The 26,313-nt window shown below is 43.8% G+C and overlaps 1 protein-coding gene, 1 long non-coding RNA gene and 1 other non-coding gene across 4 annotated transcripts in view; all 3 read right to left on the bottom strand.

The window, feature by feature from the left end:
• Nucleotides 1-3,877: 3,877 nt before the first annotated feature.
• LOC123728696 (uncharacterized) lies at nt 3,878-12,763 on the bottom strand. The gene is made up of 2 exons (XR_006760317.1): nt 11,564-12,763; nt 3,878-3,962 (listed from the first exon to the last, which is right to left on the bottom strand). It is a non-coding gene; the product is annotated as an uncharacterized lncRNA (long non-coding RNA).
• Nucleotides 12,599-12,672, bottom strand: trnastop-uca (transfer RNA opal suppressor (anticodon UCA)). Its single transcript has one exon. It is a non-coding gene; the product is annotated as a tRNA-Sec (tRNA).
• A 346-nt stretch (nt 12,764-13,109) lies between the features above and the next one.
• LOC106576769 (serine racemase-like) overlaps nt 13,110-26,313 on the bottom strand; it is a 32,663-nt gene continuing 19,459 nt past the window's right edge. The window contains exons 3-11 of one of the 2 annotated variants that reach the window (XM_045700747.1): nt 26,176-26,292; nt 25,586-25,827; nt 25,236-25,401; nt 25,009-25,111; nt 24,790-24,865; nt 23,386-23,511; nt 23,006-23,173; nt 22,440-22,497; nt 13,110-15,247 (exon numbers count right to left, since the gene is read on the bottom strand). In XM_045700747.1, the coding sequence (XP_045556703.1) occupies nt 15,149-15,247; nt 22,440-22,497; nt 23,006-23,173; nt 23,386-23,511; nt 24,790-24,865; nt 25,009-25,111; nt 25,236-25,401; nt 25,586-25,827; nt 26,176-26,292 (1,155 nt within the window). In that variant the 3' untranslated portion in view covers nt 13,110-15,148. The remainder of the gene's footprint in view (nt 15,248-22,439; nt 22,498-23,005; nt 23,174-23,385; nt 23,512-24,789; nt 24,866-25,008; nt 25,112-25,235; nt 25,402-25,585; nt 25,828-26,175; nt 26,293-26,313) is intronic. The other variant, XM_014154147.2, reaches the window with a different exon arrangement.

Below are 26,313 nucleotides of genomic sequence, written 5' to 3'. Positions count from 1 at the left end.
ACTAGTGACCATACCCCCGTGCATCCGGCAAAGGCGGAGGTGTTGCTAACATTTACGATAGCAAATTTCAATTTACAAAAAAAAAACAATGACGTTTTCGTCTTTTGAGCTTCTAGTCATGAAATCTATGCAGCCTACTCACTCACTTTTTATAGCTACTGTTTACAGGCCTCCTGGGCCATATGCAGTGTTCCTCACTGAGTTCCCTGAATTCCTATCGGATCTTGTAGTCATAGCAGATAATATTCAAATTTTTGGTGACTTTAACATTCACATGGAAAAGTCCACAGACCCACTCCAAAAGGCTTTCGGAGCCATCATCGACTCAGTGGGTTTTGTCCAACATGTCTCTGGACCTACTCACTGCCACAGTCATACTCTGGACCTAGTTTTGTCCCATGGAATAAATGTTGTGGATCTTAATGTTTTTCCTCATAATCCTGGACTATCGGACCACCATTTTATTACGTTTGCAATTGCAACAAATAATCTGCTCAGACCCCAACCAAGGAGCATTAAAAGTCGTGCTATAAATTCTCAGACAACCCAAAGATTCCTTGATGCCCTTCCAGACTGCCTCTGCCTACCCAAGGACGTCAGAGGACAAAAATCAGTTAACCACCTAACCGAGGAACTCAATTTAACCTTGCGCAATACCCTAGATGCAGTTGCACCCCTAAAAACTAAAAACATCTGTCATAAGAAACTAGCTCCCTGGTATACAGAAAATACACGAGCTCTGAAGCAAGCTTCCAGAAAATTGGAACGGAAATGGCGCCACACCAAACTGGAAGTCTTCCGACTAGCTTGGAAAGACAGTACCGTGCAGTATCGAAGAGCCCTCACTGCTGCTCGATCATCCTATTTTTCCAACTTAATTGAGGAAAATAAGAACAATCCGAAATTTCTTTTTGATACTGTCGCAAAGCTAACTAAAAAGCAGCCTTCGCAAATGGAGGATGGCTTTCACTTCAGCAGTAATACATTTATGAACTTCTTTGAGGAAAAGATCATGATCATTAGAAAGCAAATTACAGACTCCTCTTTAAATCTGGGTATTCCTCCAAAGCTCCATTGTCCTGAGTCTACACAACTCTGCCAGGACCTAGGATCAAGGGAGATACTAAAGTGTTTTAGTACTATATCTCTTGACACAATGATGAAAATAATCATGGCCTCCAAACCCTCAAGCTGCATACTGGACCCTATTCCAACTAAACTACTGAAAGAGCTGCTTCCTGTGCTTGGCCCTCCTATGTTGAACATAATAAACGGCTCTCTATCCACCGGATGTGTACCAAGCTCACTAAAAGTGGCAGTAATAAAGCCTCTCTTGAAAAAGCCGAATCTTGACCCAGAAATTATAAAAAACTATCGGCCTATATCGAATCTTCCATTCCTCTCAAACATTTTAGAAAAAGCTGTTGCACAGCAACTCACTGCCTTCCTGAAGACAAACAATGTATACGAAACGCTTCAGTCTGGTTTTAGACCCCATCATAGCACTGAGACTGCACTTGTGAAGGTGGTAAATGACCTTTTAATGACGTCAGACCGAGGCTCTGCATCTGTCCTCGTGCTCCTAGATCTTAGTGCCGCTTTTGATACCATCGATCACCACATTCTTTTGGAGAGATTGGAAACCCAAATTGGTCTACATGGACAAGTTCTGGCCTGGTTTAGATCTTATCTGTCGGAAAGATATCAGTTTGTCTCTGTGAATGGTTTGTCCTCTGACAAATCAATTGTAAATTTCGGTGTTCCTCAAGGTTCCGTTTTAGGACCACTATTGTTTTCACTATATATTTTACCTCTTGGGGATGTCATTCGAAAACATAATGTTAAATTTCACTGCTATGCGGACGACACACAGCTGTACATTTGAAACATTCAATGAAACATGGTGAAGCCCCAAAATTGCCCTCGCTAGAAGCCTGTTTTTCAGACATAAAGAAGTGGATGGCTGCAAACTTTCTACTTTTAAACTCGGACAAAACAGAGATGCTTGTTCTAGGTCCCAAGAAACAAAGAGATCTTCTGTTGAATCTGACAATTAATCTGGATGGTTGTACAGTCGTCTCAAATAAAACTGTGAAGGACCTCGGCGTTACTCTGGACCCTGATCTCTCTTTTGAAGAACATATCAAGACTGTTTCAAGGACAGCTTTTTTCCATCTACGTAACATTGCAAAAATCTGAAACTTTCTGTCCAAAAATGACGCAGAAAAATTAATCCATGCTTTTGTTACTTCTAGGCTGGACTACTGCAATGCTCTACTTTCCGGCTACCCGGATAAAGCACTAAATAAACTTCAGTTAGTGCTAAATACGGCTGCTAGAATCCTGACTAGAACCAAAAAATTTGATCATATTACTCCAGTGCTAGCCTCCCTACACTGGCTTCCTGTTAAGGCAAGGGCTGATTTCAAGGTTTTACTGCTAACCTACAAAGCATTACATGGGCTTGCTCCTACCTATCTTTCCGATTTGGTCCTGCCGTACATACCTACACGTACGCTACGGTCACAAGACGCAGGCCTCCTAATTGTCCCTAGAATTTCTAAGCAAACGGCTGGAGGTAGGGCTTTCTCCTATAGAGCTCCATTTTTATGGAATGGTCTGCCTACCAATGTGAGAGACGCAGACTCAGTCTCAACCTTTAAGTCTTTACTGAAGACTTATCTCTTCAGTAGGTCCTATGATTAAGTATAGTCTGGCCCAGGAGTGTGAAGGTGAATGGAAAGGCTGGAGCAACGAACTGCCCTTGCTGTCTCTGCCTTGCCGGTTCCCCTCTTTCCACTGGGATTCTCTGCCTCTAACCCTTTTACAGGGGCTGAGTCACTGGCTTACTGGTGTTCTTCCATGCCGTCCATGGGAGGGGTGCGTCACTGACGTGGTCTTCCTGTCTGGGTTGGCGCCCCCCTTGGGTTGTGCCATGGCGGAGATCGTTGTGGGCTATACTCGGCCTTGTCTTAGGACGGTAAGTTGGTGGTTGGAGACATCCCTCTAGTGGTGTGGGGGCTGTGCTTTGGCAAAGTGGGTGGGGTTATATCCTGCCTGTTTGGCCCTGTCCGGGGTATCATCGGATGGGGCCACAGTGTCTTCTGATCCCTCCTGTCTCAGCCTCCAGTATTTATGCTGCAGTAGTTTATGTGTCGGGGGCTAGGGTCAGTCTGTTACATCTGGAGTATTTCTCTTGTCTTATCCGGTGTCCTGTGTGAATTTAAATATGCTCTCTCTAATTCTCTCTTTCTCTCGGAGGACCTGAGCCCTAGGACCATGCCTCAGGACTACCTTGTATGATGACTCCTTGCTGTCCCCAGTCCACCTGGCCGTGCTGCTGCTCCAGTTTCAACTGTTCTGCCTGCGGCTATGGAACCCTGACCTGTTCACAGGACGTGCTTGTTGCACCCTCGAGAACTACTATGATTATTATTATTTGACCATGCTGGTCATTTATGAACATTTTAACATCTTGACCATGTTCTGTTATAATATCCACCCTGCACAGCCAGAAGAGGACTGGCCACCCCTCATAGCCTGGTTCCTCTCTAGGTTTCTTCCTAGGTTTTTGGCCTTTCTAGGGAGTTTTTCCTAGGGAGTTTTTCCTAGCCACCGTGCTTCTTTCACATGCTTTGCTTGCTGTTTGGGGTTTTAGGCTGGGTTTCTGTACAGCACTTTGAGATATCAGCTGATGTACGAAGGGCTATATAAAAATAAATTTGATTGATTTGATGTTCATGTCCATCCACCTTGGACAATGTGACATGTGGTCCCTCAACACCCAATCCTCATGTCTCATTATTTGTTCTTGTTTCCCAATCAACAGTCTGGATCTTCCTCTTCTGCCATGGTGGATGAGATATTTACAAGAAAATGTATCTACAGGTCAATTTCTCTTTCCCACCGGAAAATGGTAGCTGTAGAGCCGAAAGATGTCACTGGTTTTCCAGTCCACCCATCTGAAAGACAAAAAATAAAATGTTACTAGCTAGTTAAATTGATTACTAAAATGGTAAAATGTATATTAAAATACCATAACCCATAGTTAAATAAAGGTTAAATATTAATAAAAAGGCTTGACTGTATTAATGGTAAAATAGACTGGGCTTTGGTCTATCTGCACATCTAAAATCCTACTATGTGGATGGGACATTTCGGCTGGGATGGAGGAATTATCTGGAATGCTCAACTAGATTATTAGGACAGTCTAGGATATTATTTGCAAGAAGAGGTGATGTATTGCGATTAGCTATACTACTGGACTTCTGATTTTAATTCTCAAGAGGAAAGTTAAAACCCTCAGCCGTGAGTTCACTGAGAAGGTCCGACAGTTATAAGGGGGATCGTCTGAAAAATTTTAACAAACCTGTTTTTGCTTTGCCATTATGGGGTATTATGTGTAGATTGATGAGGGGGAAAAAACAATTTAAATCAATTTTAGAATAAGGTTGTAATGTAACAAAATGGAAAAAGTCTGAATACTTTCCGAATGCACTGTTTAACTGACTTCACAGGTCATCTGATTAGTCATGTACAGATGCACTTGTGGAATAAAACCATTCGTTTTTTCTATGGGAAAACATTGAGCCCACAAGTCCTGAGCTAGCTAGCCAGCAAATTAATGTTAGTTCACTGTTTGTGTAGTCACTTTTCCATGTGGTGACATGCTAGCTAATGTTAGCCCACCAGGGCATGGATATTTAGCTAACGCTTAGTTAGCTAGGTACGTTAGCTCATCGTTCGTGTAGTCTGACTTTTACCCAGACCCCACGGGATGTGACATGCTAGCTAGGGGATATTTAACGTTAGCTAGTTAATCGCTAACAACAGGCACATTTAGGCCTTTCGGGAAAGTCAGACTACACACCACGGTGAGATACTATGCAACGTTAGCTAGCTAATGTAACCAACTAGCCAATCAAGGTGCCTAACTAGCTAGCCCACCAGGCAATATTTAACTAGCTAAATCCCTGCCCTGGTGGGCTAACGTTAGTTAGCATGTCACCACGTGAGAAAGTATGACTACACAAACCGTGAGCTAACGTTAGCTAGATGGCTTGTTCACAAAGGGCTTGTCAAAATTAGAAGGTCACAGCAGTCATAATGATAGCCTATGCAGGTTATTTTTACTGCTCCGTCAGGCTAGTTTGTCACATTGTCTACTAGCCCAGTCTGAAAATTACTAGTCTCGGGCTAGCTTCATTTCCATCCCTGCTGACATGTATAACTGACTTCACAAGTAATTTGATTAGTCATGTACAACAGATGTGTTGTGTGGGGAAAACGTTGAGCCCATAAGTCCTTTGAGAGATGGCTAGCCAACTTTAGCTAATGTAGCTAACTAGCTAGCCTACCAGGCAGTATTTAACTAGTTAGCTAGTTAACATTAGCTCACAATTCGTGTTGTCAGAATTTGTGTGTGGTGACATGCTATCTAACAGCTATCCTTGCCATGGTGCCGGCCTAACGTTAGCTAGCAAGTCTGTCTACACAAAAGGTGAGTTAACGTTAACTAGCTAACATTTGCAAAATATCCCTTCCCTGGTGGGCCAACACCAGCTAGCTTGTCACCACGTGAAAAAGTATGACTACACTAATCGGGAGCTAATGTTAACTAGCTGGCTACCTCACTAAAGACTTGTCAATAAAAAGGTCACAACAGTCATTATGCTAGCCTATGCTGCTCTTCTTTTTACTTGTAAGGAAGGTAACGTGTTGTACACGTAACTACAGTCAGGTTTTTAAATTTTTTTAATTATTTTTTATTAACAGTAACATGCAAAACAAACATACAGCCAGAGGGATTCCAAAGAAATTAGAAAAAAAATTAAACTATTCCATATTATATCAAATCAAATACAGACATATAGCGAATACATTTTTTTTGACATTTTGTTTTGTATACGTTTTAAAGACTAAATAGTTTTACACATCAGATAAAAAAAATTAAGAAAATTGGCTTTTTCTTCATAATTTTTGATTTGCGTATGAAACATTTTCCTAATAAAATAAAGAGATTTATGACATACTCACGTTCAATTGTGGAATCAGTGTAGTAAAATAATATATCAAACTTAGAAATTTCAATGGTTGTATGCAATTTGAGGCCAAGATATAGTTTTACATCAGTCCAGAACACTTCACTATATAAACAATTACAGAATAAGTGTTCAATAGATTCAGTTTCTAGTTCACAAAAACTGCATTCACTGGTAACATCAAGTATGTATTTAGAAATCAAACTATTACACGGATAGAATCTATGGATTATCTTAAAGGAGATCTCCTTTACTTCATTGGTCACCATAAATGTGTGGAGTGAGCCAAGCACGGCACCAGTTTACATCAAACGATGAAGCCCAACAAAATATCGCAGAGGGAATAGACTTCCTGTAGAAAATATCCCTTAATAAACGATTGTTGAATTTCGTATCTAGTAGACCAATGCCATTCACCTGAATATTGCTTACAATCGGAGATATTCCAAAATATGTATTATTCTGAAGTAAAGTTTTTATCCCACTAGGTGTAGCTTTAATAACAGTGTCATATTCCTTGCTTGAAACCTCAAAGTTGTATATTTCCATAAATTCTCTCCGTGTAAATAGATTCCCACTATTATCAACTAATTGGCTGACAAGAACAATGTTTTTCGAGAACCATTTATGGTTAAATAACATCTTTACATTTACATCATTTAGCAGACGCTCTTATCCAGAGCGACTTACAAATTGGTGTTTCTATGTAATATCGACCCATTGTTCCATATAAAACATTTATGAGGTGAAAAGTTGTGTTTATACAACAAAGCCCAGCACATTAAAGCCTGCTTGTGAAAATCCACCAGTTTCACAGGAAGTTTACCCACAATATATGGGCATTGTAGTAAAAAATTAAGCCCTCCGAACTTCTGAAAAACAAAATGAGGTATAATATTCCAGAAACTGAGGATTTTTTATGTACCTTTTAATCCAGTTAACCTTTGATATCTGATTAAAGAGAGTGAAATCGAAGACATTTAGACCGCCATCACAAACCCTGTTGGTGATAACATCTCTTTTTATCTTATGTGGCTTGTTTTTCCATATGAAGTTGTACAAAAGCCTATCTAAGGTACAGCAAGTGGATTTGGGAATGTCAATAGATGAAAAAAGATAGGATGCATGAGATAGCCCCTCAGCTTTGGATAAAAGCGCCCTTCCTTGAAGACTTAAATCCCTCCCTAACCATGAGGATAATTTTTTTTTGGACAGATTCAGTTACCGGGTTCAAATTAAGATCATTCACAGCCTTAAGATTTTTGGTGATCTTTACACCGAGGTAGGTTACAGTATCTTTTTCAGAGATGTTACAATCTGTTGGATTGACAGCTCCTTTCAAAACAAACATCTCACATTTGGAAAGATTTAATGCCAAACCTGAGATTTTGGAGAACTGCTTCACGATATCCAATGCTAATCTAGCTTGAGACACATTTTTCAAAAAAAGTGAGGTGTTGGGATATCTTGATCTCTCTGGCCTGGAATGTAATGCCTTCAAATTGACTTTTATGAACTAATGAGCATAACATTTGAGATACTAACAAAAATAAAAAAGGTGAAATTGGACAACCTTGTCGTATTCCTTTGTAAATGTTAAACCTTGAGGATGTTCCATGACAGAGTTTGATACAGCTATTGCCACCATTATACAGAGTTCTAATAGCATCAACAAAAAAACAACCAAATTTCAAATGCTTAAGACAATCAAAGATAAAATTGTGACTTACTGTATCAAATGCTTTCTGAAAATCCAAAAATAGGATAACAGGGAAGTCATCTAATAGATCACAATACTCAACCAAGTCTAACACCAGCCTCAGATTAATAGATATATGGCGCCCTTTCATAAACCCTGATTGACATTCATCAATCAGATCATTTAAGCAAGACTTTAACCTTTTTGCAAAGATTAAGGCTATAATTTTGTAGTCGTTATTTAGGAGTGTGATTGGACGCCAATTATCAATATTTAAGAGATCCTTGTGTGGTTTAGATATAGAGTAATAACCCCTTACTTCAGAGAGGCAGGTAGTTCTCCCTTCTTTATAGCCTCCATAAAGGATTCAAGTAAAAAAGGTGCTATTTCTTCAGATGAAGGTTTTGTAAAATTCAGAGGTTAATCCATCACAACCTGGAGATTTGTTCTTTTTTAACTGAACAACCCCGTACTGGATGTCCATAATGGATCAATCTTGGCAACAAGACTGATTGAATTCGTCACTAACCGAATTAACATTCTCTATAGAATCAAGGAGATCCTTAGAGTCACTGAAATTGTTATCTAAGGAGTAAAGATTCTCATAATACTTAGTGGTAAAGTCTGATAACAACTCTCTATCCTCAGTGGTAACCCCATTAATCTTAAGTTTCCGAAGTGTGTTGAGTTCCCCTCTCCTCTTTTCCAAATTAAAAAAGTATCTACTGTTCTTTTCGCCTTTTTCAAGTCATTGTTTTCTGGATCTTATGAAAGCTCCTCTAGCCTTTTCCTCATACAATGTATCTAGTTGATTCTGTAAATCATTAAATTTAGCTTTCTCATTAAGATCAAGATGCTCAGTCTCTGTGATATCGGCAATTGTCTTAGAGAGTTCAGCTGCCTCACATCTCCTTCTTAAAGCAAGCCGTTTTCCATAAGTAATACAGGCTGAGCGGATTTTACATTTCAGCAGTTCCCAATATTTCCCATATTCTACATTAGATGTAGCTAAACTCCAGTAAACAGAGATTAGATTCGTAATCACATTTTTTAAATCATCATGCAATAACAATGAGTTATTTAATTTCCAATAACCACCAGAGTATTTCTTACCATCATTACTGCACATCCTTACAGTCAACCATATGACTTTATGATCCATCAGGACTGCAGGCAGTATTTTTACTTCTACAGTGTTGGGCTCAAGACTAGAAGTTATCACCCACAAATCAATTCTTGATTGTAAAGAACGATCTCTATTACTCCATGTGTATTGTATCTCTCCAGGGTTTTTTACTCTCCATATGTCAATTATGTCAATGCTTTGGCAGAAATTCACCAACTTGTTCACACCAATGTTAGGCCTATGGGGCAATCTATCAGTCACATTAGAATAAACCATATTAAAATCTCCACCAACTATAATCTGACTGGATGGATAGTTTTTCAGAAGACTTTTAAGAATTTCATCAATTTCCTCTACAAGTAAGTTATTTGGAGGACTAGAACAGTATCCATATACATTACACAACACAAATAATTTGTCCATGTGGTTGATGACAGCTACTAGCCAATGTCCACTGGAGTCCATTTGAGTAAACAAAAATTTCCCTTTGAAATTGTGTGCTAAAATTACAACCCCAGCTGAATGATTAGTCCCGTGGGCCAAAAATAAATGACATTGCCCCACTCATTTTTCCAATAATTATAGTCCTCTTTGCATGAATGTGTTTCTTGAACGAATACAAGATCTGCGTTGCAGTCCTTACAAAACAAAAAAAAGCTTTTCTCTTCAACTGGTTTCGTATCCCCCTGGCATTGATTGACATAAACTTCAAGTCTGTAATATTCATATGTGAATACATACTGAATTATAATTGGATGCATTTTACCGCCGTATCATACTGTGCGGTGATTGGTTAAGACCACCCAGACGGTTAGGTCATGGGCAGTTGATCGTGGTTGGAGATAGGCTAACATGTAGTTGTAGCTAGTTAATAAAGAGTTATGTTAAGAAACATCCTGTAGTTCTGCGTTTTATTATTTTGTACAAAGTGTACAAAACAAAACATGCTGGACACATGGGCATGGAAAAGTGCAAACAGAGAGCACGGGACATTTTGTTTTGGCCTGGAATGTGCAAACAAATAGAGGACATTGTTGGTAGATGCACCATCTGTCTTGAAAGATGCCCCTCAAACACCAAAGAGCCAATGTTACCTCACTGTATCCCAGACCGACCCTGGCAGGTTGTGGCAACCGATCTGTTCACCTGGAACAACGAGGACTACATCGTAACAGTGGACTACTACAGCAGATACTTCGAACTCGACAAGCTTCACAGCACCACATCTGCAGCTGTGATACACAAGCTGAAAGCAGCCTTCGCCAGGCATGGCATTGTAGAGACTTTAATATCTGACAATGGGCCCTGTTACAAATCAAATGAGTTTGAATCCTTCACAAAAGCATGGGAGTTCACACATGTCACCACAAGCCCACATTACCCTCAAAGTAATGGCCTTGCTGAAAAATCTGTGCAGATTGCTAAATCACTCATGGACAAAGCAAAAGCAGACAAGAGAGACCCCTACCTCAGTCTCCTTGAATACCGCAACACTCCAGTTGACAACTTCAAATCACCAGCCCAGCTGTTGATGAGCCGCAGACTTCGCTCAACCCTTCCCAGCACCAACCAGCAGCTGCAACCTGAGGTTGTCAGCTACAAGGAAATGCATGAAAAACGTGCACAGAGACAACAACAACAAAAGCGATACTACGACAGGTCAGCTAGACCACTGCCACCACTGATCGACGGAGAGTCAGTTAGAATCCAGGAGCATGGCCTCTGGAAACCAGCAGTCGTCATCCAGCCAGCTGACACTGAACGTTCATATCACGTCCGCACAGCAGAAGGAGCAGTGTACCGCCGCAATCGTCGTCACTTACTGAACACAAAAGAACAACACACTGATGAGATGAACTGTTCCCCTGAAAGAGAACGTGATGGACTAAACACACACACAGCACAACATACACCACACTTACCTGCAACACCACAAGAGCTGTTGACTGACACAGAAGCATGCTCAACATCATATCGCACAAGGTCAGGAAGAGAGGTCAAGCCCAGAGCTGTCCTCGACCTGTGAAATGTCAAAGGGTGTAGGCGGATCGCTGCCCTAAAAGCGTTCCAGACTGTAAACTTGTTATTGAAAGTTCACTTGACATGCTTTGGTATTGTATTTGTTTCAAATGTTAAGATGTCATTTCTACAGTGAAAGCTGAGTTGCTGAGAATCCCTTGTTTGAAAAGTTGGATCATTGTTTCAGAGTCTATGTTGATTCAGTTGGTGTATTATGCAATATAAATGGTTACTTACCTTGAGTTCAAACTACAGAGCATGTATCCAAAAGAAAAGCTTAGAATATGTAAAACATTTGTATTTTGTTTAAAAGAAGGGGGATGTAATATTCATATGTGAATACATACTGAATTATAATTGGATGCATTTTACCGCCGTATCATACTGTGCGGTGATTGGTTAAGACCACCCAGACGGTTAGGTCATGGGCAGTTGATCGTGGTTGGAGATAGGCTAACATGTAGTTGTAGCTAGTTAATAAAGAGTTATGTTAAGAAACATCCTGTAGTTCTGCGTTTTATTATTTTGTACAAAGTGTACAAAACAAAACAAAGTCCATATCTATAAAATAGAAAGAAAAATCCTATGTTATCTCAACTTTACCCTCTCTATAAAAAGTTGCTTCATATATGTTTTAACAGAAGTCTTAACCTGTAAAACAGTAAGGGAAGGAGCTACCTTGTAAACCTACCGACCGAACAAATCACCCCGGTCGTATTTCTTTTCCGTTGGCGAAATAGGCTCTGATTCCCCTGTAGTATCCACCCTTTCCTTGATTTCGGGCCTGTTGTACAAGAGGCCACAATTTTGCCTTTGCTGCCTTGTCTGCTGCAGTCAAGTCCTCACCGAATCTAAGTTCTCTCTCTTTCAGAAAGGCGCTTTCCTTTGCTTTCTTCCAAACCGCATCTCTCGCTGTGCGAAAAGCAAACTGGATGATGATCGAGCGGCTGACGAAGGCATCTTGTTTCTTCCCAATACGATGAGCGACATCCACAGCCATATCCATATATCCATCGGGGAAGTCCGGTGCCACACGGTTACAGATGTCTCTTACTAAGCGCTTCACATTCTCATCCTGGTCCTCCGGGGACACCGTAAAGCCGTAGCCCCCACCTACTCCGGTATCACTCTGCTTCCGATAAGCGCTCTTGCATGTCTGCGATGGTCTTCTCCTGAGCAGTGCATTTCTCTGATGTAGCACTGTTTGCAAGTTTAAGCTCTTCGATACTTTTGTATGCATGATTCAGAGAGGTCTCGAGGTCAACTATTTTTGATGTGTTTTCGCGTATCATTTTCTCCAGACCATCGGCTCTTTCGTTTATCTTTGCAGAGACAGCGTCGATTATGATGACCTGTAGTTCGCTCAAAGACAATTCTTTCGTGTCTTTTTGGGTGCAGGGACTATTGACTGCATTTTCAGAATCAACCGAATGTCCAGCATCCTCCATTTCTCCTCCCGAGGAGTCAGGTGGTGGTTTTTCTCCAATGTATGAGTGCTCAGCTAACAACTGCCTTCTCCTCCCTTTGCTCTTTCGCACATTTTTTTCTTCCATTTCTCCAAGTTTCAGATCAAATTAACGGTCAACTAAGCGTTGTTCTCTATTGCGTTTACTATAAGCCAAGTTCCGTTACATTTAAGTAAGTTTGAGAGGGATAAATTTAAGGTTACTCGGAGCAAGCTGAAATCTCGTCTGCACTCGCCGCCATCTTCAGCGCCTCCCTAATTGAACCACTCTGCCGCTAAGCAGCTACAGGTTTGAAGCCTGCACCTCGGACCACCGAGGCTCATCCAGTCGGGGGTTATCTAGCTAATTTTCATAAGTACCTAGTTACCCACAGTTCTTTGACCTAACCATAATAGCTTGTTAGCAGCTAGCAAACAGGGCTTACCTTATCACACAGCTCCAGCGACACCTCTCGATTACAGAGGTCGGAAAACAATAAAATGCACGTGTGCTTATCGGAGTGGTGGTTACAATCCAGTACATAGCACAGAACCATCCTTGCTTCTGATCGACGGAGATACCTAAGGTTAGCTAGTTCGCTGCAAAGGCCAGAGGGTAATTAAAACAATTATAGTAATAAAAAAATGCCAAGGTAGCTAGCTAGGTCATTTGAAAAATGCTAAACATGAATACACATGAGAAAAACTATATAAATTATTTACACGAGAAACTAAAAAGGCTATAATATCTACTCGCTAGGTTACTTGCTACTTGCCAATAAGAGTTTGCATGGAGAAATGTACCTTGAGGGATGACATTAGAGCTTGCAACAGGATGTGCATTTCTGTATGATAGCCACATTAGTAGCTAATTGGCATTTCATTTTGGGGGGGATAATTACAGGCGAATATATTGATAAAAGTTACCTTGTCCAAGAGAGATTTGCGCGGTCACGCCAGGGTAAGCCTACACGAAACACACACCTTATCTGAAGTAGTTCTAAAATCCCTGACGGCTTCTTCTTGTTTTTCGCTGATAGGAGTGGAACCCGGTGTGTTCTGCTGCAATAGCCCATCTGTGACAAGGACTGACGAGTTCTGCATTCCGAGATGTTGTTCTGCACACCACTGTTGTAATGCGCCGTTATTTGCCTATTTGTGGCCCGCCTGTTAGCTAGCACGATTCTTGCAATTCTGCTTCGACCTCTCATCAACGAGCTGTTTTCGCCCACAGGACTACTGCTGACTGGATGTTTTTTGTTTGTTGCACCTTTCTAGGTAAACCCTAGACACTGTTGTGTGTGAAAAACAGTTTCTTAGTACTGACCAGGCCAAAGTAGCACAGCGGGGTTAGAATGTCCTCTGCTAACGAATTTAGGAATTAGCCTGTCTTAATCAACCCATCTCTCCTCTGGCGCTGTCTCCAATCATTAAATCAACGAGATGTCATCTTCTGAACTATGAGGTAACTTTAATTTCAAGATCTCTCTCTCTCATCCTCTCTCAACAGGGAGTGGGAGTAAGAGGATCAGGTCTGATTCTATACAAGGAACCTTTGGCCCACTTTCTTTAGTTCCCACAATCTAATTCATTGATGAGTAGATGGTAAGCAGATGCTCTAACACAGCTATGAATAACGTGTTGTGCAGTTGATCCTATTGGCTGACCTTACCTGATTCTATCTCATCTGAACTGGATATAAAAATTACGAAGACAAATGGTTGAATACATCATTATTATCATCTTTTATTTCCAGAACATATTTGTGATGATTGACACTACCCCTGTTGTTATAAATATAGATATGTACAACAATTCAAAAACAATGTGTATTGAAAATACTTTATACTTAATGTGTTATTATTTCTCTCAATGGAACAGTAGTGTTTTTTAAGGAGAAACCACATCAAAACGCTAGCTCCTAACTAGGGGCTAACCATGAGTAGACTATGTCGGACAGTAGCTTATGCACTGGCGTGACTCACTGGAATGTTAATGTTAATCATTATCACACTCAACGGGCCTGTTTCTGAGGCACAGATTAAGCCTAGTTCTAGACTAAAAAGTATGCTCAATGGAGAACCTCCATTGAAATAGATTTTTAGTCCAGGACTAGCTGAGCTTAATCTGTGTCCGTGATACTTGCCTAAAAGTACCCCATGAGCTCCCTAATTACAGAAGTGTTTCGGTGAAAGTATTGTTTTCTCATCAGTGCAAAATATGCAGTAAATGCCATGTATTCCCGTATTTAATTTTATCTCCTCTCAGCAGCAAAGATTTCAATGCATGTATTATGTGTTAGTTTGGATACATATTCATACATATTCAATGTTTCTGTTTCAGTGTGGGTGTGATGTGTATGTGCGTACATACAGTACAAGTCAAAAGTTTGGACACACCTACTCATTCAAGGGTTTTCTTTATTTTTACTATTTTCTACATTGTAGAATAATAGTGAAGACATCAAAACTATGAAATAACACATATGGAATCATGTAGTAACCAAAAAAGTGTTAAACAAATCAAAATACATTTTAGATTTTAGATTCTTCAAAGTAAACACCCTTTGCCTTGATGACAGCTTTGCACACTCTTGGCATTCAACACTCAACACTTTTTTGATTACTACATGATTCCATGTGTTATTTCATAGTTTTTATGTCTTCGCTATTATTCTACAATGTAGAAAATAGTACAAATAGATAAAAACCCTTGAAAGAGTAGGTGTGTCCAAATTTTCAACTAGTACTGCACATGCGTGTACATGCTTTGTCCATGTGTGTGTGGATGGTCAGATTGCGAGTCATGACAAGTGTTGATCACCGGTCCAGCCAGTGTAGTGTGGGGTAGCGCTCAGACAGTATCCTGCGGATCTGAGTGCTCTGTGTCTTATCCCTGGTCTCCACTACACACTCCACCTGTGGGCACACAACACAGATTTAATCCTAATAATCTCTCACTGATAGTGCTACATACACAGACTGTCAACTGTATACAAACATTGGAGTGTCTCAACTAATTATACATTGACCCACTCATACACGTTTAGAACGTACCATTGCTATGTGGTTGTAGCATCTGTCCTGCCAACAGCAGATTGACATAAAGTGTAGTCAATTTCTTTCAAAGGGCAGAAATAATCTGATTGGTTTAGGGCAGAACAAATCCGATTAGTTTCTAAAAGGTCAATGGGCAGAGTGAAGAGATGCACAATTTTTGAAAGCATTGCTTAGTGTCACACCCTGATCTGGTTCACCTGTCCTTGTGATTGTCTCCACCCCCTCCAGGTGTCGCTTATTATATATCTCTGTGTTTCCTGAACTCTCGCGAGTTCGTTTTGTTTGCCAAGTCAACCAGTGTTTTTCCTTGCTCCTATTTTTCCCCAGTCTCTGTTTGTTTCTCGTCCTCCTGGTTTCGACCTTTGCCTGTCCTGACTCCGAACCCACCTGCCTGACTACTCTCTCTGTTCTGACTACCAGCCTGCCTCTCCCGTACTGTTTTTGTACTCATATCTGGTTTCTTACCCCTGCCTGGCCCGACCTCGAGACTGCCTATCGTCTGGTACTGTTTGGACTCTGACCTGGTTTATGAACTCTCGCCTGTCCCCAACCTGCCTTTGCCTACTCCCTTTGTTATAATAAATATCGAAGCTCTACCATCTGCCTCCTGTGTCTGCATTTGGGTCTTGCCTTATGCCCTTATAGCGTAGATTAGAACTCCAGAATCTTGTAAATTAAACTTTCATTTACATATTGTAACATTTTGAAATCCTTATTGTCTTACAGTAGTCAGACAAATGTGACAATATCTCTAAAATGCAACTGGTCTCCTGACTTGAGGCAAATAGTAAAATGTAGCAAGCTAGCAGCAACATGCTAAACTAATCAGAGCACGCTTGCTAGCTAAGCATTTAGCAACCTCTTAGCTACTCATGTTGATTAAATAGATAGCGCTAGCTAGCTAATATATAGTAAGTCAGCTAACATTCACTTTATTGAGTAAGCTATATAAACTTTAAAAAACGGGGATGGACAGTTATGCTGCCGAGTGAAAATCTAAGCTAAACAGAGCTAGTTGGCTAGCAGAAAGCTATCTCTTACTAATGTTGAGTCATAGAATAGAACTAGCTAGCTAGCTAGGTCTCAAATATACTAGTTAATCACATCGCACTTTATCAAAATATTTAATTGAATAAGCCATTTAAACTGAAACATTTGAATGGACTGTTATGCTTCCCTGGGGGCAGAAACATAAAATGCTAAGCTATCTCCTACTAATGTTGAATCAGAAAATAGAAATAGCTAGCAAGTTACAGTTTATGCTGCCATTGGGGCAGAAATATTAGTTTGGGTCAAACTACTTATGGCTTGAGGCCATAAGGACAGACTTAAAGCACAAAAGGTCATTTTAAAAAGTCTTAACTGCCCTCGGGGCAGCCATTTGAATGCACTGTTTAAATGCTTTCCCAGGGGCAGTAATGTTAGTTAGGGCTAAGATCACTTTGGTGTCCTAAGGGGAGACTTCACGCTCAAAAAGTAGTATTTACTGCCCTAGAGGCAGCCATGACTTATCTAAGTTATATCCTATGGTTATCTTCACCCAAACTAATATTACTTCCCCTGGAGCAGCATTTAAACAGGGTATTAAAATTTCTAATTTATTAGGCTTAATCTTACCAATTATTTTTGCTCCATATAATTTTCTAATTTACAGGCATATTTGAGACCTAGCTAGCTAGCTCTAACTTATGATTTAACATTTGCTTAGCCCGTTAGTTCAGTTTAGCGTAGCATTTTAAATTTCTTCCTCCAGATAAGCATAACAGTTCATTCCAATTTTGAAGTTTATATAATTAGCTTACTCAAGTAAATATTTTAAGTAGGAGTTGACTTACTGGTATATTTGAGACCTAGCTATCTAGCTCTATTCTATGACTCAACGTTAGTAAGAGATAGCTATCTGCTAGCCAACCACCTCTGTTTAGCTTAGCATTTTACGTTGCTGCCTCTTGGGCAGCTTAACTGTCCATCCACATTTTTGTTCATCTAGCTGCTTCAATGTAAAGATGTCCGATGCAGAAATCGCTCCGCCATTTCCTGGTTGCAAAAATGTAATTAGTTCACCTATTTCACGCCCTGACCTTAGAGATCCCTTTTATTCTCTATTTGGTTAGGTCAGGGTGTGACTACGGTGGGAAATCTATGTTTCTATTTCTTTGTTGGCCTAGTATGGTTCCCAATCAGAGGCAGCTGTTTGTCGTTGTCTCTGATTGGGGATCATACTTAGGCAGCCCTTTTTCCCACCTTAGATTGTGGGATCTTGTTTTTGGTACTGTGCTGTATGCCCTACTGAATGTTACATTTTGGTTTTGTATTTATTTTGGTTTTGTTTCGGTATTCATCTAATAAAGAATGATGTACGCTTACCACGCTGCACCTTGGTCCGATCCTTCGATCAGCGAACGTAACAGAAGATCCCACCACAAACGGACCAAGCAGCATGGCCAGGAGGAGCAGACATCCTGGACATGGGAGGATATCTTGGACGGAAAGGGATCCTGGATGTGGGAGGAGATCTAGGCAGGAATGGATCGCCTTCCATGGGAGCAGACGGAGGCAGCGAGGGAAGATCAACGGCGACTCTGAAGTTCACGACCACGACGGCACTCCGAGAGGCAGCCCCAACATTGTTTTGGGGGGGCACACGGGGTGGTCGGCGGAGCCGAGGTGTGAACCAGAGCCAGTCAGGGAGTCGAGTGAGGAACTCGTCAAAAGATTCCGGAGAGAGGTGTTGGCATTGAGAGCGCTGCAGAGCGGGCGTGCTGAGGAGCGTGACACTAGTCCAGTGTCATATGCACCAGTTTCACACATCTGGCCTCCATTGCACCTCCCCAGTCCGGTACGTCCTGTGTCTCCTCCATGCACTCGCTCTAAGGAGCGTGTGACCGTTCAGGCACCATGTTATGCGGTGATTCGTACTGTGTTGCCAGTGCGCCTTCACAGCCCGGTGCGTTCTGTGCCAGCTCCTCGCACTTGCCGTGCGAAAGTGAGCATCCAGCCAGGACGGGTTGTGCCGGCTCAGCGCTCCTGGTCTCCAGTAAGCCTCCTCGATCCAGGATATCCTGCACCAGCTCTATGCACTGTGTCGCCAGTGCGCCTTCACAGCCCAGTGCGTCCTGTGCCAGCGCCCCACACTTGCCGGGCTAAAGTGAGTATCCAGCCAGGACGGGTTGTGCCAACTCTACGCTCCAGACCTCCAGTGTGCCTCCATGGCCCAGTATATCCTGCACCGGTTCTTCGCCCCAGGTCTCCAGTGCGCCTCCACAGCCCAGTACGTCCTGTGCCTGCTCCTCGTGCACTTCCTGAAGTGCGTGTCACCAGTCTGGTGCCACCTGTCCTGGCTCCACGCACCAGGCCTCCAGTGCGCCTTCCCAGTCCAGAGCTTCCGGCGACAGTTCCCAGGCCGGAGCTTCCGGCGACAGTTCCCAGGCCGGAGCTTCCGGCGACAGTTCCCAGTCCGGAGCTTCCGGCGACAGTTCCCAGTCCGGAGCTTCCGGCGACGTTTCACAGTCCGGAGCTTCCGGCGACGGTCCACGGCACGGAACCTCCTGAGACGGTCCACGGCACGGAACCTCCTGAGACGGTCCACGGCCCGGAGCCTCCGGCGACGACCCGCGGCCCGGAGCCTCCGGGCGACGACCCGCGGCCCGGAGCCTCCGGGCGACGACCCGCGCCCGGAGCCTCCGGCGACGGTCGGCGGCCAGGAGCCTCCGGGCGACGGTCGGCGGCCAGGAGCCTCCGGCGACGGTCGGCGGCCAGGAGCCTCCGGCGACGGTCGGCGGCCAGGAGCCTCCGGGCGACGGTCGGCGGCCAGGAGCCTCCGGGCGACGGTCGGCGGCCAGGAGCCTCCGGCGACGGTCGGCGGCCAGGAGCCTCCGGCGACGGTCGGCGGCCAGGAGCCTCCGGCGACGGTCGGCGGTCCGGAGCCTCCGGCGACGGTCGGCGGTCCGAGCCTCCGGGCGACGGTCGGCGGTCCGAGCCTCCGGCGACGGTCGGCGGTCCGGAGCCTCCGGGCGACGGTCGGCGGTCCGAGCCTCCGGCGACGGTCGGCGGTCCAGAGCCTCCGGCGACGGTCGGCGGTCCAGAGCCTCCGGCGACGGTCGGCGGTCCAGAGCCTCCGGCGACGGTCGGCGGTCCAGAGCCCTCCGGGCGGCGGTCCAGAGCCTCCGGCGACGGTCGGCGGTCCAGAGCCTCCGGCGGCGGTCCAGAGCCTCCGGGCGGCGGTCCAGAGCCTCCGGCGGCGGTCCAGAGCCTCCGGCGACGGTCGGCGGTCCAGAGCCTCCGGCGACGGTCGGCGGTCCAGAGCCTCCGGCGACGGTCGGCGGTCCAGAGCCTCCGGCGGCGGTCGGCGGTCCAGAGCCTCCGGCGGCGGTCCAGAGCCTCCGCGACGGTCGGCGGTCCAGAGCCTCCGGCGACGGTCGGCGGTCCAGAGCCTCCGGCGACGGGTCCAGAGCCCTCCGCGACGGTCGGCGGTCCAGAGCCTCCGGGCGGCGGGTCCAGAGCCTCCGGCGACGGTCGGCGGTCCAGAGCCTCCGGGCGGCGGTCCAGAGCCTCCGCGACGGTCGGCGGTCCAGAGCCTCCGGCGGCGGTCCAGAGCCTCCGGCGACGGTCGGCGGTCCAGAGCCTCCGGCGGCGGTCCAGAGCCTCCGGCGACGGTCGGCGGTCCAGAGCCTCCGGCGACGGTCGGCGGTCCAGAGCCTCCGGCGGCGGTCCAGAGCCTCCGGCGGCGGTCCAGAGCCTCCGGCGACGGTCGGCGGTCCAGAGCCTCCGGCGACGGTCGGCGGTCCAGAGCCTCCGGCGACGGTCGGCGGTCCAGAGCCTCCGGCGGGCATTCCCAATCCGGAACCTTCTGCGACGATCTACGGTCCGGAGTCTCCGGCGACGACCCACGGTCCGGTTCCTCTGGCGACGATCCACGGTCCGGAGCTTCCCGGCGACAATCCCCGCACCAGAGTCGCCACCGAAGATGGCGGATCCGCGAGCAGAGCGGGGTCTATGTCCCGCACTGGAGCCGCCACCGAGGCTAGATGCCCACCCGGACCCTCCCCTATAGAGTCAGGTTTTGCGGCCGGAGTCTGCACCTTGGGGGGGGTGTACTGTCACGCCCTGACCTTAGATCCCTTTTATTCTCTATTTGGTTAGGTCAGGGTGTGACTAGGGTGGGAAATCTATGTTTCTATTTCTTTGTTGGCCTAGTATGGTTCCCAATCAGAGGCAGCTGTTTGTCGTTGTCTCTGATTGGGGATCATACTTAGGCAGCCCTTTTTCCCACCTTAGATTGTGGGATCTTATTTTTGGTACTGTGCTGTATGCCCTACTGAACGTTACGTTTTTGTTTTGTATTCATTTTGGTTTTGTTTCGGTGTTCATCTAATAAAGAAGGATGTACGCTTACCACGCTGCACCATGGTCCGATCCTTCAATCAACGAATGTAACAGCCTACTTTTAGTTTGTGGCAAAACAAGCAAGTATAGTGTAGAGAATCATTGTAAACCGCTGTGAAATATCTTTTCCATAACCAAAAATAGTATTTTCCGCTGTTTGAAGCTAGTGTACAAAACCAAAAGTAAAAGATGCAAAAACTAAACTTAAGAACTGGAAGCATAGAAATAGTGCACATAGAACAGAGCTACCGCTTCTTGGACTTGCTTTCAATGAGTGACAGATCTATAACTCACATTTCTATCTGAATTTGGTTGCATTGCCAAAAAAGTTACATATTGCACCTTTAACATTTCAATGAAGCAAATGCTAGCTGACTTTGTTGTATATTTGACACCTAGCTAGCTCTATTTATTAATTCAACATGAATAGCTAAGAGGTTTCTAAATGCTTAGCTAGGCAGCTTGCTCTGATTAGCTTAGCATTTTGTTGCTAGTTTGCTACATTTTATTGTTTGCTTCAAGTCAGGAGACCAGTTGTACTGTAGAGATATTGTCACATTTGTCTGACTACTGTAGCACAATAATGATTTCAAAACGTTACAACATGTAAATGAACGTTTTATTTACAAGATTCTGAGTTCTAACCTGTGCCATGTTTTCAAAAGTTGTGTGTCTGTTAAACTCCACCCAGAGCCGTATCCTTTAGAGTTAGGTCAACCTTTAGAATTTTGAATATTGTTTTACTTCTAAACATTAGGTTACATAGCATTGTTTAAATATTCCCCATCAAATGTTAATAGAGCCCGCCAGCTTGTAGTCCTAAAAAACAGAAATGAGTTACTTCTGGTTCTTTCAACCATTCCTATGGGGAAAATAAATGGGGAAAGAATAGGGTTTTGGGATAAATGCCAAAAACAAGGTCTGAGGTAACAGGCTTAGGAGATCTTATAAGTTCTATGAGATAATATCAGCCAGTTAACATGACCTTTATAAATTATGAAGGTTATGCTTTTTTTGATGACATAAATCAAATCAAATTCTATTTGTCACATGCTCCGAATAAAACAGGTGAAGACGTGCTTATTTACAAGCCCTTAACCAACAATGTAGTTCAAGAAATAGATTTGTTCTGCCCTAAGTCTATCAGATTCTTTCTGCCCTTAGAACAAAGTTGACTGGTCTTTATGTCAACCTGCGACCCAACACTCTCCCAACACACTCAACGCACCTGAAGTCCCAATTGACTCCAGTCTGTCTCAATTCTATGACTATCCTTAATCTGCTACATTGTGGTAACATAATATTCTACCTTTACATAAATTATTTTACAGCTACCAACTTTACAGTCAGTTGACATCACACATCTAGAACTTTAAATCATGTATGACATTAGTAGGTAACGACTTAATCAGAAATGTTGAGTCATAAACCACTTCCAAATCAATCACATATTGACACATTGTCTAGCAGCACTGTACCCGGAATCTACCACTTATCTCACACCACCCAGCACTGCCAACACAGCGGCAACGAGCCAGGGTTTCAATTGCAACGGCAGTGTGAGAAGCGCTTCATATATACAGTCATTGGAGAAGCAGTTGAGTGGATTTCGGGGGGGGGGGGGGGGGAGGCGAGGGAGGTGGGAAGAAGGCAAAGGCTGTCGTACCTGGGCCTTGAAGAGATCACCTTTGTCACTGTGTCTCCGGTGGCAAATATTCAACAACCTGAGAGAGATAGTGAGAAAAAGAGAGATAGTGAGATGGAGGATGAAAAGAACAAGAGAAAGAAACAGTGGATGAGAAGGAAGAGAGGAGCAGACTAAATTCACATTGTTCTTTGTGTTAGAGGATTTGTATGATCATCCTGCCAGTTAAAGCCTCCTCCTGTCCTGTGGCTTATTCTGACATGATTGGATGTGGGAGAACAGGGTCACAGGGACAGATTGGTCACAGTGGCATTACTGTCACTAAGAGAGAGTTGTCTAAATATGCGCACCGTAATCTAACTATACACACTCATCTCCATCCATATGTAGCACAGATATCAGGAATTTGTTGATTAATAAACACTGGGTTATTGTCAGTCTGTATGACCACACACTGATATGTGTGTGTGACGTGTGTGTGTTTCAGATAAATAGAGAGTAATCAACCTCTTATACACTGGGGTATTTATATTCAAATGTACAGTATAGGTCATAACTATCTGTTCTTCTGTTAGTGTTTAGCTCACTTGATGTCCTCTCTTGCCAGCATGTCCAGTAGCTTGGCCATGTCCCCCGGAAAGTCCCCCAGCTGCACTGTAAACGTGCTGACGCGGTCATCCAGAACCAGGGCGCGGTCAACACACTGTCTGATCAGGTCCAACTCCATGTTAGCACTGCTAACCACCACAGCTACCCTGCAGCGGGCAGACAAGGAGATAGATGCAGAATCAGTTCATCGGAATATCAACAGGTTACATTTAGGACACTATGGTGTGAATCCTAGTTTCCACTTAAGTCCAATTTTCATTTAGTCATGCATTTACAATATGTCAATGGGAGGCAAAGTCTTAGGATTCACTCCTATGTTTTGGTACAGTAAAAACACCCTGACAGTGTGTAAACCCACCTTTTGCCCTTTAGCTCTGGTAGTTGCCCAGCCAAGATGGCCGCTAGTCCCATGGCTCCCTCTGTGTCCACTGTGGAGCGTTCAAACTCCTGGAACCTCAGCATGGCTACCAGAGAGTCCTCCTCTCTGAGGAGAAGAGATAGAGGTCAGGGAGTCTCAGAGAGAGAGAAAAAATATGATATAATATAATAATATTATCAAAACACTCTACTGCACTCTGGGCTCAAATTAGAGACCATCTTCCTCTCATATGCTCCTAAATATTTAGCTGTACGAGCTGGAAGTGGGTCTGGAAACATATTCACCCAGATAATACATTGAATGGCAAAATGATATTTGTGTCATTAGGCTCAACAAGCTAAGTTAGGCCGTCATTGTAAATAAGAATTTGTTCTTAACAGACTTGCCTAGTTAAATAAATGTTAAATATATATATATTTTTTTTTTAAAAGTTGTTACATTTCTGTTTCTTGTCCGCTGCGCTCTGGCTGTTGTTACATTTGTATCATATTGCAGCGAGCAAAGTCAATAGATTGTATAATTTCACCTCATCTGTGAGAGTGAGAGGAAATTCAGCTACTCTTAAGTGCTTGTATATTACTAGAAGTTTAACCAACTTCGGCCCTTAGATTTTATCTAGGTCTTACAGACAAAAATAAAGGAGACTTTTAAATATTTAAAAATGACCGGCTATTGGTTGGATTATTGCAACTAATCACATGTTTTGTGTTGTATTCCCGTTGGGATTAGTCCCTGAACCCATAAGAGACCATGTAGAAATATACAAATGCTTCCTTCTTTTCTATCTGTGAAAGGCTAAGGCAGAGACATATTTTTGCTTTTAACACTCTGTTTGCTCCTCAGTTCATGCACCTTGATTGGAGAGCGAGGTAGCGGCAGTGTTCACTTCCCTTTGCACCCCACCTGTGAGAACCATGGTTGCACCTTTGCAACGCATAGAACTGCTAGTCTCTAGCCCAAACCATTCAAAATGTATAACTCATATGACAGGAGCTACATTTTTTTCCTGTCTACTGCAGATTTTCAGGTCACATTTGATAATTTCATAAACCCTGTCAAGCGGGCTGCTAACTCATGTTACCTAGCTGGCTAACAACCTGGTAACTTGCCCAGTAAGATGGCCCTGAAAGAAAAGAAAGGGGATCTTGGATAGCTCCTCCGAGATAGGATTCATATGGGCCTAATCACTTTTCTGGTGCTCCTAAATACTTTGGTGCTTCTAACCTTTTTAAAGTTGGGAGCATTAGTGCTACCAATTTAGAGTCCTGGAAACACTCAGGGCACTGGGGAACTGAGGGACGTATATGTCCATATATGTAGAAAACTATGACTATGGCAAATGTGTGGTGAGAGATACCAGCCCCTTCCATAGAGATGTAGTACCTGACAGTAATGACTTTGTCCACAAATGTCTTAGCCAGCTGGAAGGTGTGGGTCCCCAGTGAGTGCTCAAATAGATCTGGGGATAGAGAGTGGGATATATGCATTAGGTTCAGTGAGTAGTGCCATGACAATTGATATCTATTTAAGAAAAAGAAAGACCATATCACAGGGAGTAGATTTGGGTTCAGATAGCCTACAGGGGCTACAAGGGCACAGTACCTCCATAAAGCTTCCTGTTGGGGATGCTGTAAAGGTCACTAGTTACTGGTCTGCCTGTTTTGAGGGACTGTAGTAGCAGCGGGAATCCTTCTGGTTCAACTCCCTGTCAAAGAGAACATGGTACATGAATCCCAATATTATTTTGGAGATTTTGGAGAGCATGGTTACAACTTACTCACGGTGACAATAGTACGCTAAACAAATATTGAGAGTGAGGAAGCACTTACTATGACAGTGATGCGTGAGTTGAGGTGTTTGATGGCTGCTGCTGTGCTGACCAGTAGACTACACTGCCCACCTGTGGGCACAATGACTGCATCTAGTTTGGGCACCTGCTCATAGATCTCCATGCCTACAGTGCCCAGCCCTGCTAAGTACACAGCACTATCATCCCTGAGAGAGACAGAAGAGGAAGAGAGAAAATAGAAAGAGAGATACAATATAACCATGTGTCCATGTACCAGGGTCACATTGTCCCCACTGTACAGTACATGTTTTGAGACAAAGGAGAGCTATGGGACTGGCACCCATCTATGTGGGGTGACCACCAAAGCAGTCTATCTCCAAGGTGACTTACTCTTCCAGGCAGAGGTATCCGTTCTCCTTGGCCAGGTGGCGTGCGTGGTTCAGGGAGTCCCTGGCGGTACTACCGTAGGAGATGACCATTGCACCGTAGTCTCGGTATATCCTGAGGTGGGGCTGGGCACAGCTGGCTGGCATGATGACAAATACTGGGATCCTCAACTCCACCGCATGGTGAGCCACGGCCATGGAGAAGCTACAGTCTTTAGCTACGATCACCCCCTTCTTCTGCTGCTCCTGTGGAGAGGGATAGGCGTTAGCTAACTGATAAAGGGATTATTATTTATTTTGCTTGTTAGCTTCTTGTTAACTTCTTGTTAGCAGGGTTGCAAAATTCCTGGAACCTTCAATAAATTCCCTGGTTTTTCAGAAATTGGAAGTTGGAAGATTCCGGATTTCCTGCTTATTCCCTTCCGATTCCGGGACTCCTCCAACTGGGATTTTGGGAAAAACACGTAATTTATTGAAAGTTCCAGGAATTTTGCAACCTATGTGTTAGCTACTTGTTAGCTTGTTGGTTACTTGTTTTGATAAATTAGCTGTTCCCCAGCTGGGATGATTTGGGAAATGCATTGGGATTCATACCTGGTTGAGGGAGCTGAGTAGGTATAAAACACCTCTCTCCTTTACGGAGCCTGTGTAGTGGAGGTGCTCCTTCTTTAGGAAGATCTCCATGCCATACTGTTTGGACAGTCTGGAGTACTGGGAACACAAAGAAGCAGA

This window comes from Salmo salar, chromosome ssa18 (assembly GCF_905237065.1).
Source record: "Salmo salar chromosome ssa18, Ssal_v3.1, whole genome shotgun sequence".
NCBI classification, from domain to species: Eukaryota; Metazoa; Chordata; class Actinopteri; order Salmoniformes; family Salmonidae; genus Salmo; species Salmo salar.
This window is presented reverse-complemented; position numbering and strand designations above follow the sequence as displayed.